Source organism: Canis lupus, chromosome 30 (assembly GCF_011100685.1).
Source record: "Canis lupus familiaris isolate Mischka breed German Shepherd chromosome 30, alternate assembly UU_Cfam_GSD_1.0, whole genome shotgun sequence".
Lineage (NCBI taxonomy): Eukaryota > Metazoa > Chordata > Mammalia > Carnivora > Canidae > Canis > Canis lupus.
In genome coordinates this window covers 1,794,970-1,810,389 of record NC_049251.1, presented here as the reverse complement: position 1 = coordinate 1,810,389, position 15,420 = coordinate 1,794,970, and the positions used below count along the sequence as shown (strand labels likewise).

At 45.7% G+C, this 15,420-nt stretch overlaps 1 protein-coding gene across 3 annotated transcripts in view; it reads left to right on the top strand.

The window, feature by feature from the left end:
• Positions 1-15,420, top strand: part of RYR3 (ryanodine receptor 3) — a 518,005-nt gene that overhangs the window by 158,630 nt on the left and 343,955 nt on the right. For all 3 annotated transcript variants that reach the window (XM_038579912.1, XM_038579911.1, XM_038579910.1), the window contains exon 2: positions 2,481-2,600. In XM_038579912.1, coding sequence (XP_038435840.1) covers positions 2,481-2,600 — 120 coding nt within the window. The remainder of the gene's footprint in view (positions 1-2,480; positions 2,601-15,420) is intronic.

Sequence of the window (15,420 nt, the reverse complement as noted above, 5' to 3'; positions counted from 1 at the left end):
TCTGGGTCAAACCAAGTGAGAGGCCTAAGGAGATGGTTGACTTGTGGTTCTGAACGGAACTTTGGTGCAAAGATTACAGTGTCACGTGCTCAAGGGCTCGAGATGTTGGTCTGTTGAAGATGTGCGGGGGGCGGTTGGTGCTGTCTAGAGTGAAGACAGGTCCAGGCTGCCACTCCAGATGTTGTCTGCAGCCAGGTCAGCACTGGGCATACGGTGCCAGACAGCACTGGAAAAAAGAGGAAAGCATTTGAAGAACAGGAAACTTGCCTCAGAGTCCTACACCCATTTGCGTGTCACCCAGAGAGTTTGTGCTGGGCTGCCCTTCGGCAGACAGCTGTTGGGCCACGGCAGGTTCCTTGATCGCGTTAGCTGTTGGGCAGCCTAGGTTATGAAGGTGCGAGTTACAGGACAAGGAGGCAGCCAGTGCAAGGTCAAGCCAAGGTGGTTTGGGTACCTTGGAGTGGAACGGGCATGGGAAATGGGATCATGGAGAGAGGTGTCTTCAACTCAAACTGAGGAGAAAATTTTGTCAACCTTCACCCACTCATGAAAAGTCTGGTCCATAACACACTCCTGTGATTTCCAAATACCTGTTTTTTTTTTTTTAATTTTTTTTTAAATTTTTATTTATTTATGATAGTCACAGAGAGAGAGAGAGAGAGAGGGAGGCAGAGACACAGGCAGAGGGAGAAGCAGGCTCCATGCACCGGGAGCCCGATGTGGGATTCGATCCCGGGTCACCAGGATCGCGCCCTGGGCCAAAGGCAGGCGCCAAACCGCTGCGCCACCCAGGGATCCCTTTTTTTTTTTTGCTGGTGAATCATGCATAGGTGGGGGGGATACCTAAGTATTTCTCAGTAGGGGGTCCTCTTGACAATTTGGACAGAAAAATTATGTTTCGAAGACTGTCTCTTTTGGCACAGAGCACTTAACTCCCATGACCCATTGCAATTCATGTAGTGCCCCTGAGTCATTTGCCCAACCTAAGAGTACTCCCTTGTTGCCTGTGCCCTCCAGGAGGATGTGGTCACCTCTGGGCACCAGAGAATCTGGGGCAGACGCCACCTGGGGGGAAGTTTCATTCTCTCCAGAGATTTCATGGAACCCACATTTTGAGACTAGGGCTATTCTGCAGTTTTATTCTGTCTCAACCCAAAGAAGACCATGAATTGGGACTTCACTATACGCAGAGGCTTTTGAATTTATTACCGACTTGATTTTAATAATGAATGGTGACATTTCAGTGCCAGTGAAAGTGTGGGGCTTTCCCCCCTCCTCAGTCATCTTTTCATGGGCCTGTGATTTGGAGTCTTCTCATGTTTTCCTATACCCTGACCAATCTCGGGGTACCAGCAGACATCCTTTTTAAGGCTCTCTTACTATTGAATCTTGTTTATCTTCCCATCACGGGGAGGATGTTATTTTTTCCATATGCCTAGACACATGGCAGCCCCCTTTCAGGAAAAAACATTTGTTTCATCTTCGGGTCCAATACCCTGGGATGCACAGTAGCCCCAGGAGACGTGGGGCGGAGACACGAGCAAGGGAACAGTTGCTCAGGAAGAAGCCCCACCTGGCTCTCCTCTCCTCACTCCTTTAACTCAGCCACACCTGTAGGTAGACCTGCTGGATGCCCGAAGCCCAAGGTGAAAGTTAACATGGTGAGGAGGGGGACGTAGACGGGGGAAGAGCGGTCTGGAGTGGAGGGCCTGCTAAGGGGAGTGCTGTCCTCTGAGCCTCAGGCAGGGGTGAGCAAGAGGTGAGCATTGGTGTCAGTAGTGGTTGGCCTCGTTTCTGGACCATTAATGAGAGGAATGCTGTTCAGCCAAGGTCTCTGAAATTTCCGGAGGGTTGCTTCTGATGACGCATAGGGGAGAGGATCCCCCTCCTGACGAGTTCAGGGCGGCTTCTCCTTCCGACCTGAGTCTTCCAGGCTCCTTCTCAGCCTGCCTTTCACATCTTTCCAGGACCCATTTCCCACACACTCCCCAGCTTCCTTCCGGAGCCCCTGGCAAACGGGTCACCCACTATATCCGCCCCCACCCCCACAACGTGGCTCTTGCCTCCCCCGGGCCTCACCCAAGGTGGACTCTCCCTCCAGGGGTCCCCGGTTGCCTGGTCTCTGCTGGCGTGTCTGTTGCTGCAGCTGCAGCTCACTGTTCCCCTCGTGTACCTGGACATCGCTTAGATTTACGTTCCCGTCTGCTCACCTCTTGAGACGCTCTGCCCACCCGGCTTGTGTGTGGTCCTGCACCTCCGAAACCAGGCCAGGCCCCCGCTGCCTGGGGCTGTGGCCCACAAGTGCCTCGCACCTCAGCCTGCCCCCTCCCCCGGGGTTCCCAGCTCCACCCAGGCTGCCCTCTCCTGTGCCAGGGTCAGACGGGTGTGCCCCTCGGGTGGCTGCTGATGCGGCAGCACGGTGCCCGGGGCCCTGGTTCCAAGGAGCCCCTGGCGCTCACGCATGTGTGTTCTGCCGGCAGGAAGATGAGGTGGTTCTCCAGTGCATCGCAAACGTCCACAAGGAGCAACGGAAGTTCTGCCTGGCGGCCGAGGGACTTGGGAACCGCCTGTGCTTCTTGGAACCCACGTCAGAAGCCAAGGTGAGCCCTGCCCGCCCTCAGCACTCGCCTCCCAAGCTGTCAGGGGCAGGAGGGGATGGGGAAGGTGAGGGCCAAGACGGACAGGTTTGCTTTTTGGAGTGGAAACTATGACTCTGCAGCCCGGGAGCCCGGGAGCCCCTGCAGCTGGGACCCAGATCCGTGGAGAACTGGCGGTGCCCGGTTGGCCTGTGTCACCAGGGATGCCTCCCAGTCACTGTCAGCCCTTCCAGGAGAGGTCTTTCTCCTGTTCCCAGAACACCTTTTTATGTTAATTCCTAGAGGTCTGAATGCACGTTCTTTACTCTCAGCCTCAGTGCAGGGTCCAGCAGGTGCTTGCCCCAGGCACACTGCCCTTCCCCTTCCTGCTCACTGTGACCCAGGGGCAGGAAGCAGCGGCTGCTCTGGCCCCCACCTGCCTGGCGACATCTAATGTCCTGTCTCTTCAGCTAAGCTTTCCAATCGTCTGTGCTTTTCATGATGCGTATGTCAAGGGGCTCCGTGTGCTTCACATGACCGCAGCACTTTGCAGTCCTGGCCAGACCTTTACATCAGTCAAGGTCCTGCAGAGAACAGAGCCAGTGGCATCTCTCTCTCTGTCTCAATACATGGATAGATGGGTTAGGGGGATAGATGGATATGGATTGAAGATACTTCTGCTGGCAAGGCTGGAGTCTGTACTCAGATCAACAGGGTAAAAACTCAGGCAGAGGTTAATGTTGTCTTGAGGCAGAATATTTTTTCTTCAGGAAACCTCAGTTTGTTTGTTTGTTTAAAGGCCTTCAACAGATGAGGTGAGGCCCACCCACATTACCGATGGTCACTTCTACTTAAAGTCAACTGATTATAGATGTTAATCACCTCTATCAAATACCTTCACATCAAAACCTGGATGGGATTCTGATTAAATAACAGAGGACTATAGTCTAGCAGTGTTGATGTAACACTGACCATCCCACCCTCCAAACTCAGTTGTCTCAGAGAACCCTTTTTTTATATATTAATACCCTTTATTATTTTCCTTTTAATAAAATAATTTTTATTGGTGTTCAATTTACCAACATACAGAATAACACCCAGTGCTCATCCCGTCAAGTGTCCCCCTCAGTGCCCGCCACCCACTCACCCCCACCCCCGCCCTCCTCCCCTTCCACCACCCCCAGTTCGTTTCCCAGAGTTAGGAGTCTTTACGTTCTGTCTCCCTTTCTGATATTTCCCACACATTTCTTCTCCCTTCCCTTCTATTCCCTTTCACTATTATTGATATTCCCCAAATGAATGAGACCATATAATGTTTGTCCTTCTCCGATTGACTTACTTCACTCAGCATAATACCCTCCAGTCCCATCCACGTTGAAGCAAATGGTGGGTATTTGTCGTTTCTAATGGCTGAGGAATATTCCATTGTATACATAAACCACATCTTCTTTATCCATTCATCTGTCGATGGACACCGAGGCTCCTTCCACAGTTTGGCTATTGTGGACACTGCTGCTATAATCATCGGGGTGCAGGTGTCCCGGCGTTTCACTGCATCTGAATCTTTGGGGTAAATCCCCAACAGTACAATTGCTGGGTCGTAGGGCAGGTCTGTTTTTAACTCTTTGAGGAACCTCCACACAGTTTTCCAGAGTGGCTGTACAAGCTCACATTCCCACCAACAGTGAAGAGGGTTCTCCTTTCTCCACATCCTCTCCAACATTTGTGGTTTCCTGCCTTGTTAATTTTCCCCATTCTCACTGGTGTGAGGTGGTATCTCATTGTGGTTTTGATTTGAATTTCCCTGATGGCAAGTGATGCAGAGCATTTTCTCATGTGCTTGTTGGCCATGTCTATGTCTTCCTCTGTGAGATTTCTCTTCATGTCTTTTGCCCATTTCATGATTGGATTGTTTGTTTCTTTGGTGTTGAGTTTAAGAAGTTCTTTATAGATCTTGGAAACTAGCCCTTTATCTGATACGTCATTTGCAAATATCTTCTCCCATTCTGTAGGTTGTCTTTGAGTTTTGTTGACTGTATCCTTTGCTGTGCAAAAGCTTCTTATCTTGATGGAGTCCCAATAGTTCATTTTTGCTTTTGTTTCTTTTGCCTTCGTGGATGTATCTTGCAAGAAGTTACTGTGGCCGAGTTCCAAAAGGGTGTTACCTGTGTTCTCCTCTAGGATTTTTATGGAATCTTGTCTCACATTTAGATCTTTCATCCATTTTGAGTTTATCTTTGTGTCTGGTGCAAGAGAGTGGTCTAGTTTCATCCTTCTGCATGTGGATGTCCAATTTTCCCAGCACCATTTATTGAAGAGACTGTCTTTCTTCCAGTGGATAGTCTTTCCTCCTTTATCGAATATTAGTTGGCCATAAAGTTGAGGGTCCACTTATGGGTTCTCTATTCTGTTCCATTGATCTATGTGTCTGTTTTTGTGCCAGTACCACACTGTCTTGATGACCACAGCTTTGTAGTACAACCTGAAATCTGGCATTGTGACGCCCCCAGCTATGGTTTTCTTTTTTTAAAATTCCCCTGGCTATTCGGGGTCTTTTCTGATTCCACACAAATGTTAAAATAATTTGTTCTAACTCTCTGAAGAAAGTCCATGGTATTTTGATAAGGATTGCATTAAACGTGTACATTGCCCTGGGTAACATTGACATGTTCACAATATTAATTCTTCCAATCCATGAGCATGGAATATTTTTCCATCTCTTTGTGTCTTCCTCCATTTCTTTCAGAAGTGTTCTATAGTTTTTAGGGTATAGATCCTTTAGCTCTTTGTTTAGGTTTATTCCTAGGTATCTTATGCTTTTGGGTGCAATTGTAAGTGGGATTGACTCCTTAATTTCTCTTTTTCAGTCTCATTGTTAGTGTAGAGAAATGCCCCTGATTTCCGGGCATTGATTTTGTATCCTGCCACGCTACCAAATTGCTGTATGAGTTCTAGCAATCTTGGGGTGGAGGCTTTTGGGTTTTCTATGTAGAGTATCATGTCATCGGCGAAGAGGGAGAGTTTGACTTCTTCTTTGCCAATTTGAATGCCTTTAATGTCTTTTTCTTGTCTGATTGCTGAGGCTAGGACTTCCAGTACTATGTTGAATAGCAGTGGTGAGAGTGGACATCCCTGTCTTGTTCCTGATCTTAGGGGAAAGGCTCCCAGTGCTTCCCCATTGAGAATGATATTTGCTGTGGGCTTTTCGTAGATGGCTTTTAAGATGTCGAGGAATGTTCCCTCTATCCCTACACTCTGAAGAGTTTTGATCAGCAATGGATGCTGTATTTTGTCAAATGCTTTCTCTGCATCTAAAGAGAGGATCATATGGTTCTTGGTTTTTCTCTTGCTGATATGATGAATCACATTGATTGTTTTACGAGTATTGAACCAGCCTTGTGTCCCGGGGACAAATCCTACTTGGTCGTGGTGAATAATTTTCTTAATGTGCTGTTGGATCCTATTGGCTAGTATCTTGTTGAGAATTTTTGCATCCATGTTCATCAGGGATATTGGTCTCTAATTCTCCTTTTTGGTGGGCTCTTTGTCTGGTTTTGGAATTAGGGTGATGCTGGCCTCATAGAATGAATTTGGAAGTACTCCATCTCTTTCTATCTTTCCAAACAGCTTTAGTAGAATAGGTATGATTACTTCTTTAAACGTTTGATAAAATTCCCCAGTGAAGCCATCTGGCCCTGGACTTTTGTGTCTTGGGAGGTTTTTGATGACTGCTTCAATTTCCTCCCTGGTTATTGGCCTGTTCATGTTTTCTATTTCTTCCTGTTCCAGTTTTGGTAGTTTGTGGCTTTCCAGGAATGCGTCCGTTTCTTCTAGATTGCCTAATTTACTGGCGTATAGCTGTTCATAATATGTTTCTAAAATCGTTTGTATTTCCTTGGTGTTGGTAGTGATCTCTCCTTTCTCATTCATGATTTTATTAATTTGAGTCTTCTCTCTCTTCTTTTTAATAAGGCTGGCTAATGGTTTATCTATCTTATTAATTCTTTCAAAGAACCAACTCCTGGTTCTGTTGATCTGTTCCACAGTTCTTCTGGTCTCGATTTCGTTGAGTTCTGCTCGAACCTTAATTAACTCTCTTCTTCTGCTGGGTGTAAAATCTGTCTGCTGTTTTTTCTCTAGCTCCTTTATGTGTAAGGTTAGCTTTTGTATTTGAGTTCTTTCCATTTTTTGAATGGATGCTTGTATTGCGATGTATTTCCCCCTCAGGACTGCTTTTGCTGCATCCCAAAGATTTTGAACGGGTGTATCTTCATTCTCATTAGTTTCCATGAATCTTTTTATTAATTTCCTGGTTGACCCTTTCATCTTTTAGCAGGATGGTCCTTAACCTCCACGTGTTTGAGGTCCTTCCAAACTTCTTGTTGTGATTTAGTTCTAATTTCAAGGCATTATGGTCTGAGAATATGCAGGGGACGATCCCAATCTTTTGGTATCGGTTCAGACCCGATTTGTGACCCAGTATGTGGTCTATTCTGGAGAAAGTTCCATGTGCACTTGAGAAGAATGTGTATTCAGTTGAGTTTGGATGTAAAGTTCTGTAGATATCTGTGAAATCCATTTGGTCCAGTGTATCATTTAAAGCTCTCGTTTCTTTGGAGATGTTGTGCTTAGAATAACTATCAAGTATACAATGGGCTAGATTGAAGTCACCAAGTATAAGATAATTATTATCTAAGTATTTCTTCACTTTGGTTATTAATTGGTTTAAATATTTGGCAGCACTCACATTTGGGGCATATATATTGAGGATTGTTAAGTCCTCTTGTTGGATAGATCCTTTAAGTGTGATGTGTCTCTCTTCATCTCTCATTACAGTCTTCGGGGTAAATTTTAGTTTATCTGATATAAGGATGGCTACCCCTGCTTTCTTTTGAGGACCATTTGAATGGTAAATGGTTCTCCAAACTTTTATTTTCAGGCTGTAGGTGTCCTTCTGTCTAAAATGTGTCTCCTGTAGACAGCAAATAGATGGGTCCTGCTTTTTAATCCAGTCTGAAACCCTGCGCCTTTTGATGGGGTCATTAAGCCCGTTCACGTTCAGAGTTACTATCGACAGATATGAGTTTAGTGTCATCATGATATCTATTCAGTCCTTGTTTTTGTCGATTGTTCCACTGAACTTCTTAAATGGGAATTTTAAGAGTCCCCCTTAAAATTTCTTGCAGAGCTGGTTTGGAGGTCACATATTCTTTCAGTTGCTGCCTGTCTTGGAAGCTCTTTATCTCTCCTTCCATTCTGAATGAGAGCCTCGCTGGATAAAGTATTCTTGGTTGCATGTTCTTCTCATTTAGGACCCTGAATATATCCTGCCAGCCCTTTCTGGCCTGCCAGGTGTCTGTGGAGAGGTCTGCTGTTACCGTAATATTCCTCCCCATAAAAGTCAGGGCTTTCTTGTCTCTTGCTGCTTTAAGGATTTTCTCTTTGTCTTTGGAATTTGCAAGCTTCACTATTAAATGTCAAGGTGTTGAATGGTTTTTATTGATTTTAGGGGGGGATCTCTCTATTTCCTGGATCTGAATGCCTGCTTCCCTTCCCAGATTAGGAAAGTTTTCAGCTAGGATTTGTTCAAGTACATATTCTGGCCCTCTGTCTCTTTCGGCGCCCTCGGGAACCCCAATTAAACGTAGGTTTCTCTTCCTCAGGCCGTCGTTTATTTCCCTTAATCTGTCTTCATGGTCTTTTAATTGTCTGTCTCATTTTTCCTCAGTTTCCCTCTTTGCCTTGAACTTGTCTTCTATGTCACTAACCCGTTCTTCCACCTCATTAACCCTGGTCGTTAGGACTTCTAGTTTGGATTGCATCTCATTCAATTGATTTTTAATTTCTGCCTGATTAGCTCTAAATTCTGCAGTCATGAAGTCTCTCGAGTCCTTTATGCTTTTTTCTAGAGCCACCAGTAGCTGTATAATAGTGCTTCTGAATCGGCTTTGTGACATTGAATTGTAATCCAGATTTTGTAACTCTGTGGGAGAGAGGACTGTTTCTGATTCTTTCTTTTGAGGTGAAGTTTTCCTTCTAGTCATTTTGCTCAGTGCAGAGTGGCCAAAAACAAGTTGTATTAGGAAAAGGAGAAAAAGAGAGAGAGAGTAGGAAAGAAAAGAGAAAAAGAAAAAAGAAAAAAGGAAAAAAAAAAAAGGAAAAATGAGAAGAAAAAGAGAAAGAAAAAGAAAGAAAGGGGAAAAAAAGGGTGGGGGAAGCAAACAGAAATCAAAAAGAAAAGAAAAAAGAAAAAACCACGGGGGAGTATCTCCTGATTCTGTGTACTTTAAGTCCCTTGACTTCCCCTGGAACTTGTCAGTCTAGCTGCTCTTCTGGGGGAGGGGCCTGTTGTGCTGATTCTCTGGTGTTAGCACTTGGGGGAGCTGCTCTGCCCCCTGCCTGGTGCAGGGCTCAGTGGGGGTTGTTCACCCCGTGAGGCCCCAGGAGGAACAACCGCAGTGGCGGGGCCAGCTCTGGAGCCCTGGAGTCAGCCCCCGCAGTCACCCCGGAGCTCTCCGTGTGCAGGGCCTGGAGGCTCCGGGCGGGGCCGCTGATCTGCTCAGCTCGGGGCAGGAGCGTCCTCGCTGTCCTGGGCCCTCCCGGCCTCTGCCTGTCCCGGGGGAGGCCGGATCCTGGGTGTGTCCCGGCGCCCTGTGCTCCGGGGCCTGAGCTGGTGGAGTCGCGCTCCCGCCCCGCAGCCCCTTCCGAGGAGCCGCCCCCGAGCCCCCCGAGCTGCTCCCGCCCCGCAGCCCCCTCCGCGGAGCCGCCCCGAGCCCCCCGAGCTGCTCCGGGTCCCGCCGCCCGCGCTGCAGCCCTTAGGGAGCTCGGCGCATCTCCCGGGCGCAGGTGTCTGTTAGTGTCCCCGGGAGCCCGAGGGCATCCCCGCCCTCCCGGGTCCTGCTCCACCTCCCCGCGAGCCCCTTTCCGCCCGGGAAGGTTGGTGCAGCTCCTGCGTCTCCGGGACGGGGCTCTCCTGTCCTGGGGACACTCGCCCCGGCCTCAGCCCGGCTCCTCGCCGAGCCCCTCCCCCTTGGAGGCCTTTTGTTTCTTTCTTTTTCCCCCGTCTGCCTCCCTTGATAGAAGCAGGAACTCTTCTCACTCTAGCATTCCAGCTGGTCTCTCTTTAAATCTCAGGCTGAATTTGTAGATTTTCAGGATGATTTGAAGGTTTTCTAGGTAGTTGGGTGGGGACAGGTGACTTGGGGACCCTACTCTTCCACCATCTTGCCCGTCCTCCCCAGAACCCTTTTTCTTTAAGGCAGAACACGGTCACTATGTTTTCTAGTAGGCCCCCCTTGGACGTGTAGTTTCTCCACAGGAACCTGCACAACACAGACACATGCGTATTATGACCAGATCCTAGAACACCACGTGTGCCCCATGATGGCCATATCCACCAGAAGCCCCTGTCCTCTCCATTTCTTTTTTGCCCTCCCATGAAAGTCACTGATTCCTGAGTACAAGTGTCCATCTGTGACACGTATGGCCAGTGCCAGTAGGACAAATCCCATTAAAATAAGTGACAAAGGGATCCCTGGGTGGCGCAGTGGTTTAGCGCCTGCATTTGGCCCAGGGCGCGATCCTGGAGACCTGGAATCGAGTCCCATGTCAGGCTCCCGGTGCGTGGGGCCTGCTTCTCCCTCTGCCTTTGTCTCTGCCTCTCTGTCTCTCTCTCTCTGTGACTATCATAAATAAATAAAAATTTAAAAAAAACATTAAATAAAATAAAATAAAATAAAATAAAATAAAATAAAATAAGTGACAAGGACAGTGGCACCCGGGTGGCTCAGTCGGTTAAGCATCCGACTCTTGATTTCAGCTCAGGTTATGATCGCAGGGTCCCGGAATCAAGCCGCACATTGGGCTGTGAGCTCAGCAGGGACTCCACTTGAGATATTCTTTCTCTCTCTCTCTCTCTCTCTCTCTCTCTCTCACTCTGCCCCCCTCTCTCTTTCTCATAATAAATAAATAGCCCTTAAAAAATAAATGGCAAAGAGAAAAGGAAGATTTTTTTTTTTCTCTTTTTAAAGGTCTTAGACTTGATTTCCCTGGGTTCTTTTTCATTTGCTGTTGCCCTAGCTAGCCATTTTTCTTTTCATTCCCAGCAGTCTGGGATGATAGGAAGATCACTAGGTTAAAAGTCAAGAAGTTAATTCTCAACCACAAGCTACTCATGTGACTATGAGCAAATCATTCAAACTTGTTTTTGGTTTTCTTATCTGCCAGATGAGGTATGGCCTCGTGCAGTGGAAAGAGCATTGACTTAAACTGGGAACCAGTGGTACCTTTTTCTGGTCCTCTACTGAGTGGGACATGGGGCAGTGGCTTAGGGCACCAACTCTGGAGCAGACTGTCAGAGTTGGAATCCTGTCTCTTACCACTCTCCAGCTAAGCCAGGATCTTGGCCAAGGTACTCCACTCTTCTCAGCTTAGTTTCCTCATCTGCTTAATGGGAATTTAATAGTAACTACCCGAAAAGGTTGTTATTAGGATTAAATGAGTTAATACTTATGTGAAGTGGCTCGCACATTGTAAATTCCGTATAACCATTGAGTACTATGATTTCATCTTATCTAAACCAGATGAAAAACAACTATATATCCTAACCTGAGAATACTTTGTATCAATATCCCATGAATAAAAATAACCCATACCACACTTAAATGCATCTGAGGATGAGAAAATATCCTTCCTAACACTCACTTGACTAAGTGTTCTTATTTTTTTAAGAGAGAGAAAGAAACAGATTGACAGAGTGAGCAGGGTGGGGGAAGGGGCAGAGGGAAAGAGAGAGAGAATCCTAAGCAGACTCCCCGCTGAGCACAGAGCCTGATGCAGGGCTCCATCTCACGACCCTGAGATCACAACCTGAGCCAAAATCAAGTTGAATGCTTAACCACCTGAGTCCCTCAGGCATCCCTAAGTGTTCTTACTTTAATTTTTCATTTTAAATTTACAACGAAGTAATAAGACTGAAAAAGGATGTAATAGATCAAATTTTATCATCTTGTCACAACTGTTTTCATTTCTTTTCAATTCAGTCTTTGCCCACATGCACCTATATGTTTTCAAAGTTGTACTCAGAGTGGATATATAGGCATTCTGCTGGGTTTTTTTCTTTGACATTTTAGCCTGTTCCATCATGCTATGTTGTCTTCATGGTTATTAAGAACAAACAAACAAAAAACCATGTGGTTTTGCTAGTTTACTTTTGCTTCTTAGAGTAAATGTCCAGGAGAAGAATGACTGGTATGAAGAGCATGATCAGTATTCAGCTGCTTTCCCCAAAGGATATACCAGTTGTCACAGTTGACACGCCCACTATCTGTGACATGAGCATGTGTCTCGTTTATATATAGTATGAGGAAATGGCACCATGAGTGTTTCTCAAAAATAAGTAAATAAATAAAAATTAAAAGAAAGAAAGAAACAGCTAAATTCATGGGAATGATAGAAAGTTCTCAAAACCTCCCATCACCATTCCAGGGACCCACCTGTTAGCCTCCATTTGCTGAGGCTTCAGTCTCTCATGCTGCCAGCTGCAACTATGCACACACTGATTCTGGCCTGTCCCCTCCCTTGCCACTGAATATTTCCCCTCATTCCCTGCCATCAAATTTCATAAGCACCTGTGCCATTCTTAGGTTCTTGGCGGCTAGCATAAGTCGTGCAATGAAATAAGACAGTGTGTTATTTCGTTAACTGGAGGCACACGCCTCCAACACCCCTCTTGGCACTGGCCGCAAAGCCACCCGTGATCTTGGTGTTCCTAGTCAAGGGTGTTTCAAGCTAATTGAGACTCAGAGATATAGAACTGAGATAAAGTCTAAGGAAAAGACTGAGAAAGAAGAGATGAGATGAGGTTCTCAAAAGATATTCCTACTGTACAGGCCCTCAGAAAGGGAGGTCACATGGAAGCAGGCAGTGAGAAGGTAGGAGAACGAGAAGCAAAGGTATGCCAACACTTGCTGTCGACACGGAGACTGTGTGATGCTCTGGAGGGCTCTCGTGACTTCCTGTGGGCCATGGCCCGCTCTCCTTTGAAGGTCTTCTGTAACTGCAGATGTCAGCAGATAGAAGCATTGTTTCTTAGCTTCCCTTTCAACAATGCACTGACCCCGAATTTTTTTTTAATGTACATTCTTTTTTTTTTTTTTTTTTTAAGATTTTATCTATTTATTCATGAGAGAGGGAGAGAGGCAGAGACACAGGCAGAGGGAGAAGCAGGATCCATGCGGGGAGCCTGAAGTGGGACTCGATCCAGGGTCTCCAGGATCACGCCCTGGGCTGAAGGTAGCGCTAAACCACTGAGCCACCTGGGCTGCCCCAGACCCAGAAATTAAAAAGTGTCTTGTTTTATAAGAAAGACTTCAGAACTACAACCAGAGACCAGGAAACATGGAAAGGAAATGCTGCTGCCTTATTTTATCAATAATAGCAAATACTTTTTTTTTTTTTTTTGGTCATTTTTCAGTGGAAATCTTGTTCCCAGGAATTTACTACTTTTCCTCTGGCCCATATTATCTCATCTACTTTGTATCTTTGTATTTACAGTACTAGCTGGGGAAGGGGATGCAGACGGTTCTTAACTTGGTTTAACATAATATAGAAACTCCCGAGACTCTCTTAGACTGCTTGGGACTAGGCTGCACAGCAGGACAGGAACCACTGCTTGCCCACTGGAAAGGGTCAGGTACACCTGTGGGAATCCTTGCTTCTGAGTCCCCCAACCCAGATGACAGACAGCTCAGATGCAAAGGGGAGAGGTCCACACTGGGTGGGTATGAAAGTTAACATGACTTATAAGCCTCATGTACCTCGGGAGCCAGAGTTTCTTGTAACAACCCCACAGGCATAGCTTTTTGGGGGCCCCCTAAGGGAAACCTCCCCCCAGCTCTAAGAGTCTTATACTTGGGCAATTACAGAGATATGGCTTCCAACATGAGGTATCTGTGTCTTCCCAGTGTAGACTCGGGGCCAGTCAGGGATTGTCTTCACTGTAAGCAGTGTTCCCTAGTAACGTGATTCACGTGTCAGTTTTACCAGGCTGTCCTAAGAACAAAACTAGACAGTTAATGGAAGGTCCCGTTCTTGTGCAGAAGGAGAAAAGGATTTCGTAAGCCTCGTCCCACAGAAATCATTGTTGATGGTAGTCATGTAACTACTGTGGCCTCATCTGATGTGTCTGGAACTAACCCCAGCACCTTTCCAAATCCTCACTTCCTCCATCCTTAATGATAGATCATCAGAAAGTAAGAAGAGGAGTCTGGATGGGAACTTCTTGAAGATCAGTTTTAACAGACCAAGGCTGGTTTGTTTCACTGATTTTAATGAGGAAAAAACAGAAATTGGTGAAGTGAAACGACTTTCCCTTGAGCCCTCTGAAAGCCAGCGGCATGTCTGAGATCTCCGTTCCCCTGTTGGGGAATGCTTACTGATTGTGATGTGTTCAAAAGGAAAAATTCAAATTCAAGTCCCATTTCCAAACTGAAAATCTCTAGGGGAAATTGTAGTCCTGTTGTCTTCCACCTCCTCTTTGGAAAATGACAGGTAGTCTACTGTGGTTTCTGAGAAGTTGGGTAGGCTCTAAAGTCCCAGGACTAAACATCTGTGATTGTGCAGATGACATTATGTAGATAGCATAAATCAAGAGAGAATTTTAGGCTAAAAATAACTTATTTTCTATTATTTTTATTATCGTTAGTTCAGAATAGATTTACTGTTTACTTCTAGGTTTTCTAAAAACCTAATAAGTCTGTGCAAATTTGCAGAGAAAAGAGGCTCAGCCTGAGGTCGGATGCTTTTCTTTGAACTTCTGATTGATATTTTAGAGTGTAGTATTCCCTATGAACTCACGATCTTAGGAAATGCCAACCTACTATAAAACTTATTTTAGGGGATCCCTGGGTGGCGCAGCGGTTTGGCGCCTGCCTTTGGCCTACGGCACGATCCTGGAGACCCGGGATCGAATCCCACATCGGGCTCCCAGTGCATGGAGCCTGCTTCTCCCTCTGCCTATGTCTCTGCTTCTCTCTCTCTTTCTCTCTCTGTGACTATCATAAATAAATAAAAAATAAAAATTAAAAAAAAATAAATAATAAAACATATTAAAAAAAAAAACTCCCTTGAAAGAGAGAATGATATGTGGAAAATGTGAGCCCTTTTGTATGCTTGTTTTAATTTATGAGGCATCCTGTGCTACATGGCATGTTCCAATGGTGGGTGCTTATATGCTCTCATCTAATTTTTATAGCCCTGTGGAGCAAATGTTGATCTCACTTGTGGGGAAGAGGATGCAAAAGTTTAGACGAAATTAAGTAAATTCCTGAAGATGATTCACTCCAAACGTGAATAATTCCATAGTACTCAATAATAAAGAGTATCATGGATCCAACTTAAGGATAAAGAAGCCATATTTCTCCATGTGTTTAGATTTTAAGATTACCTGGGCAGATCTCCATACCCCCTCCCACAACCTTCCTGCATCTGCCCTCTGAATGCCTGACATTCCAAAGTTAGAAATATGTATTTTGCTTACATCAAATAGAAACTATTAAAATGCAAATGTTCTGAGAGAGCACATGAAGCAATGTTCAATTTTTATAGCTAATTTTTTTTTTAGTATAAATGACATAATCAAACACTTTCTTGAAACTAAGTCTATACAGAGGAATAAGGCAGATTACTAAGTGCCTCTCTGTTGTATTAGGATATAAGGCATAGAGATTCTGTGAATGTGAGATCAAACATCTACTGCATTGTGTATTAGGATAGTTAACCTGTCTTGACACCTCCCCTCCACCAGTCTGTGAGCCCTGAAGTAAAAACGCGGTTGGGAAACATG